Source organism: Spermophilus citellus (assembly GCF_964194105.1).
Source record: "Spermophilus citellus genome assembly, chromosome: 10".
Classification (NCBI taxonomy): Eukaryota; Metazoa; Chordata; class Mammalia; order Rodentia; family Sciuridae; genus Spermophilus; species Spermophilus citellus.
This window is the reverse complement of record NC_138197.1, coordinates 118,303,502-118,309,774: the sequence shown is the minus strand read 5'-3', so window position 1 is coordinate 118,309,774 and position 6,273 is coordinate 118,303,502. Positions and strand designations below refer to the sequence as shown.

The window sequence follows — 6,273 nt, the reverse complement described above, 5'->3', positions numbered from 1 at the left end:
CACTCATAAAATCAGCCATTAAACCAATGACTAACTGACATTTGATTTATTGTAAATTGACTAGCAACACATAGAAAAGATATGCTAACTGGAAGAAAGAAAAGTTCAATAAAGTGATTTATAAATACATGGTGTTGGGCTTGGGTTGTGGCTTAGTGGTAAAGTACTTGCCATGCATGCGTGGGGCACTAGGTTTGATCCTCAGCACCACATAAATAAATTACATAAAGGTATCATGTCCATCTGCAACTAAAAATTATAAACAAATAAATAAATACATGGTATTAGTAGTAGTTTTTCAGAAAATGAAGATCATATCTGATATAAATAGCTTGTGCTTTCCCAAGGTTTTCTGAACCACCCCTTCCCATCTGGCAATAGTTTTCTTTCAAAATCCCCTTCTACCACTTGGAGACATTTCATTTTCAGCATCAATGAAAAAGAAATCTACTATGCTCCACTGCACATCACAGTAACCAATGTTAAAAAATTTATCATTAAAAAATTTGGAAACTATATCCATAATTAAATGGTTATGGGAGAACCTCATAATGTTCAAGAGGCTATGACAGTTTAAGCAAAATAAAGGAAAACATTAACTTTTCTAAACCGTCAAAATGGTTTGGATTTGGTCTCAATTTTGGATGAAGATCAGCCAAACCAATTTGACCAATGGAAACCTAAATCAAAATACATAATTGTTAATATTTATATACTTCCAAAATAGCAGCTAAGAAAAAACAGTTACCATTAACAAGCATTTCTGTAGATTAAACAGGCACCTTTAGAGTGGGTTTCAGCTCTGGGAAACAAACCAAAGAACAAACAGAAACAGAATAAAGATAATGGAACTCTAAGAGCAAAGATTTCAGGGGATGACAGTCTCTTTATAAATATGCTAAGAGACCATCTGCCTAAAAGATTTAGGTAGCCTCCAGGTGAATCAGCAGCTATCTACCTCTGATAAAATACACTGAAGTGAAATGGACAAACTATAGAATAATGTATATTCCTAAAACAAACTAAAAGATACAGAGAATTGAATGTTTCTATAGTCACCAAAGAAAGTAAATTAATCATTAAAAGACAAACTCCCACTAAGTAAACATAAAGCCCAAATAGTTTAATAGTAGGAAAAAAATATAAAGAATAAATCTTCCCACTCAGTTCATTTATGAAGTTAGTAGAATATTAATTTACAAGAGGAAATTATAGATGAGTCTCACACATAATAAATGTAAAATGTCCTAAATCAAATATTGCCATATTGAATATAATTAAAAGGTTTGTTTCAAAACACATGGTTAAATTAACATTAGATAAATCTACCAACTTAGCATATTAAAGACTGAAGGAGAAAATGATCATCTCAACAATATATGCAGAAAAAGCATTTAATAAGATTGAAAAACAATGCATAATAAAAAATCTATTTGTAATCCAGAAATAGAACACCCTTCACCTTATAAAAAGTGTCTGTAATAAGCCTTTGCAAACATCATGCTCAATGGTGAGACATTGAAATCATTCTGTCAGTTCATGAACACAACAGCATTATCTCCATTCCCAACACATACTGCAAGTTTTGGGCACCCACACACACAATATAAACACACTTACAAGGAAGAAATACAATGCCACTGTTTTATTATCAATAAAACAGTGTCTTCATAGAAAACGCCAAAGTACCTAAATTTTATAAACAATTAAAGAATTTAGAAAGTTTTTTTCTATATTAGATCACTAATACAAAAGCCAACTGCATTTGTGCATACCAGAAATAATGCTGGAAAAAGTAGTTTTAAAAAAGATACATTTAGTTAAATAATTTGACTTCTCTCCAAAATGAATCTATAAAATCAATGAAATTACCTTGAAATCCCATCAATTTTTCTCTCAGAAGTTGAAAAGCTGATTTTAAGATATATAAGGAAAAGAAATGTTCAAGAGTAGCCAAGGAACTGCTGTTGAAGTAAAACTGGTGGGTAAGTAGAGGGCTGAGAAAACTTACCTTCAGATATTAAAAATATAGTTATATTAATTAAAACTGTAAAATGATAGTGGAATAAAGAGTTCAGAAAGGCACACACACACACACACACACACATACACACACACACAAACCTGTTGTACTGCACAGGTGCCATAGCAGATCAGCAGGGAAAGGCTGATTCAATTAAGAAATATGTAAGAATTGGAAAAGTAAAATTCTACTTCTAAGATCATACACAAAATTCCAGATAAATTAAAAATTTAAGTGTAAAAATAAAAATATTTTAACTTTTAAAAGAAAATATATGGGAATATGCTAATAATCTCAAATTTGGGAAAGATTTCTAAAAAATAACACATTAAAAAAGTACTAATCATAAAGAAAAAATATTCAACATTAAAAATTAATCGGTTTGGTTCACCCAAAAATACTACAAGAAGGCTGAGAAGACAAGACAAAAACCTTAGAGAAAATATTTGTACCACAGAGGGCTAACAAATCATTAACAACCAAAATATTATATAAAGAATTCCCATAAATCAATTAGAAAAAGACAACCCAATAGAAAATGGACAGAGAGAAAAGGTATTTTACATTAAATAGAAAGATAAATGGCTCACAGACACATGAAAAGGCACTCAACCTCTTTGGTAGTTAGAGAAATAAAAATTAAAAGGGAAGGGAGATACCTAAGCATTGGCTAGGACATAGAAGAATGGGACACCTCAGATCCTGCTGCTGGGAGCATAAACCGATTACTACTCTTCTGGAAAATATTTTGGCATTAGTAAAACTGAATATATGCATACTCCAGGGTCCAAAAATCCCATACTTTGGAATATACCCTAAAAATATCTTAGACGTATATACCAGAAAACATATGAGAATATATTCTCTTACTCACTGGAATCAAAAGTAGACATTAATTCTGAAATGTATGATTAAAAATCTTATAACATCCAAAATTAACATTTATGGAGCACATAAATATTCTTTTCCAGGACATCTTAATCATTTACTGCTAAATCCACTAATAAATATCAGCGTTATCCTTTTGTAAACATAGAGACAAAACACATCTGACAGGTCAGTTTTAGATGAAGCATGAATGCCTTTTTGTTCACACTGACAAGTTTATGTCATTTAAACACCAAAGACAATATCAAGTGTTTATCAAAGAAAATCCCTTCTGAAGATTATTTCAATTTAATCCGAATTAAAAGAAAATAAAACTTTTATCCTTATCCTTGAGTGAAGTAACTTGAGTTTTAATATCTTAATCAGAAAATACACTGAAGGAAACAATAATATTTGAAAGAGCCTGATGTCCTGTGGTCTTCCTTAATAACTACCCATTTTCAAGAGACTATAATCTACTCCACAGAAAGCCTTTTACCAAGGATCTTAATCAGATTCTCAGAAAAGTCACACTTAAAATAAACAATATGCCACTAGATCCAAAACAATGTAGGTATTAGCAGCTATACAAAAGCCTCTATCTGATGAGTCATGTCTAAAATGATGAAAGTGTAAGTCTTTGAAGTGCTTTCTATTCAACCTGGAAAATATATAAAGGTAGGATTTAGCAAGCAGGTTGACTGGGAAACATCCTTGTTTGTCTTTATGCAAACATCAAACTAAGAATGGCAAAAATGAGTCTCTCTTCCTATATATTAATATTAACTTTTTCTCTGTTTTCTCAAGGTATTTTACTTTCAGCTTCCAAGTCCATAAGAAATTTAGAAGATGACATGGTGTTTAATACATTTCGGATGGGAAAAGCCTTTCAGAAGGAAGATACTGCAGAAAGATCAGTTGTTGCCCCTTCTCTGGAACAGTATAAAAATGATGAGAACAGTTTCATGAATGATGAGGAAAACAAAAATTCAAAGGTGAGTAGCTATGTGACTTGTCTTTTATTGTAACAGAAATGTAAATTATTTTTTTAATCTTCTGAAAAGAAAAATTGACATTTTTATTTAATAGAAATATATGCAAATAGTGACAATATGCATTAATAGGATAACTGATGACAATTCATGTAAAACAGGTGGCTCTCTCATCCCAGAGAATATCTTTTATACAAGTTTTTCCCCCCCGCGACTAAACTTGTATCTAAGCTATTTTTAAGGAGTCAAAACTAGTGCAGAACATCTTTAAGTTTATCAATAAGGGCATTAAACAATAGTATCATTGCTCCATTCCAAAGAAGACAGCTAAAACACAAATTTTCTCTTCACAGAACACAGGCTCCAAACATAATTTTGTGAGTCATGGTCTGCCACTGAATCTGGCTATAAAGCCTTATCTTGCATTAAAGGGATCTGTAGCTTTTCCAGCTGAGAATGGAGTTCAGAATACTGAATCAACACAAGAAAAGAGAGAAATTGGGGATGAAGAAAACTCAGCTAAGTTTCCAATAGGAAGGAGAGATTTTGACAGTGAGTAGTCTTTTAAAATTCAGTTCTTACATCTTAATACCATAAAAAGACCTCTGAATTTAACTGAATTTGGATCTCATTATAACAAAATCAAATAAGACTGATGTTCAATTCCATCTGACATTAAGTGACTGTCAAAAATGTGGGAATAAGAAGCATTTAGGTATGATAATTTTGGTTTACTCAGAATTAGTTATAGTAGATCCATTCTTGTTATTATTATTACTATTTCTTAGTTCTGTGTGATTATTGTAGTACTTTGAGTAATTTAAACTATTTTATTCTTCCTTCAGTGCTCAGGTGCATGCTGGGGAGAGTCTACCGGCCTTGTTGGCAAGTCTGATACCTGTTGGTTCACATCATCTTTGGGGAAGAAAACAAAACCATTTCATTGCCAGTGGGAAGAAAACCCTTAATGTTCTATAACTTGTATCTTATTTTAAATGTCTGCTTTAAAAGAAAGTAGTGTTAAGACATACCAATAATCTAAATGATGTGCTTTTTCTGTATATTAAACTTTGTGAAAATTCTGCATAATTATGACTCAGTGGTGTTTTTAAACAATGCTTATCACATGAACCTTACGTTCACTTCAAAGAAAAATTTGAAAGCATCACAACTGACACCTTGAGCTTTTATAAATTAAACATGTGACTTTGGTGTACAGCTTTCCATATGCATAAATCTAAAACACATAAAAGACACAATCATAGTCTAAAAAATTGAGTTAACTTTGTCTGGCCAGTGATGAATTTGGCCTTAGAGGTACACTTTTTGCCTTTTGCTACTTTGGTTACTTCGCCATCCAATTTATTCTGTGAATCGTTTGATGTTTTAGGTTTCTTAACATTTTTATGTTGAGGTGGTTCATTTCTGTTATCACAGAGAATATTTTCGCCATCCAAATCCACCTGTTTCCTTTTTGAGCTTTTATTTCCTGTCTGGCCACTTGATTTTCTTGATACTTTGTCATTTTCACTTCTGTCCAGATGAACATTTCCAGAACTTGTTGCAATTGTTGATTTTCCACCCTCTGTTATGCAAGATGAAAAGGGGAAAGAAATCATATAATAATTCATATTATAACTTGTGACAATTTTAAAATAAATTTTAAAAATGGCTAAAGAATATTAAAAAATTTATGATTTACAATAAAATAATGCTAACCAATTAAACAATTAACAAATATAACTACATTATAACATTAATTTTCATTCTGCCATACCACTTCTCATCCCTATCAATAAATATTTGTTTGAATATATAACATTTAATACTTAAGTAAATTATATGAATTATTTTTTAATACATTTAGTTGAATCAAACTGTCCTATTCCTTTCCATAAATTGTACTTAGATTTAACCTCTTAAGTAAACTCAGGCCTTAAAAACATAAGCCTTTACATTTCATAGCACTGTGTAAAAAATAATCTGGGTTTATATAAATTAAAACCAATTGGCATACTAGAATCAAATTGTTATTTATTTGTTCAAACAAAGTCAATCACCAGCAAGGTTGTTTTCCATATGAAGAACACATAAAGGTTCTGATGCAGAATTCATGTTATTCCATTTATCCTTGCTTATCATGTAGTCATCTTTATAAGTACAAGCAAACTGTGATCTAATTAATGTTTGAGTCATCTGGTAACAGAAAAAAGAAAAAAAATACACAATTTATACTTTATTTTATGTTTTTATCTAGATAAACACACATTCTATATGGTTGAGGTATAAAAAAATTTCCCTTAAAAATTCTGTTATTTGGGTCTGGGGTTGTGGCTCAGTGATAGAGCACTCACCTAGCACATGTGAGGCACTGGGTTCAATTCTCAGCAC

General features: G+C 31.2%; 2 protein-coding genes across 2 annotated transcripts in view; one reads left to right on the top strand and one right to left on the bottom strand.

Annotated features, from left to right (window-relative positions):
- Positions 1 to 3,636: 3,636 nt before the first annotated feature.
- Positions 3,637 to 4,793, top strand: PMCH (pro-melanin concentrating hormone; the record flags this gene model as incomplete). Its single annotated transcript, XM_081311561.1, has 3 exons — positions 3,637 to 3,885; positions 4,236 to 4,434; positions 4,728 to 4,793. 3 exons carry the CDS (start codon positions 3,637 to 3,639, stop codon positions 4,775 to 4,777), a joined length of 498 nt encoding a protein of 165 aa, XP_081167687.1. The 3' UTR covers positions 4,778 to 4,793.
- A 342-nt stretch (positions 4,794 to 5,135) lies between these two features.
- PARPBP (PARP1 binding protein) overlaps positions 5,136 to 6,273 on the bottom strand; it is a 55,094-nt gene continuing 53,956 nt past the window's right edge. Inside the window, exons 10-11 of the mRNA XM_081311560.1 lie at positions 5,943 to 6,078; positions 5,136 to 5,467 (exon numbers count right to left, since the gene is read on the bottom strand). Coding sequence (XP_081167686.1) covers positions 5,142 to 5,467; positions 5,943 to 6,078 — 462 coding nt within the window. The 3' untranslated portion in view covers positions 5,136 to 5,141. The remainder of the gene's footprint in view (positions 5,468 to 5,942; positions 6,079 to 6,273) is intronic.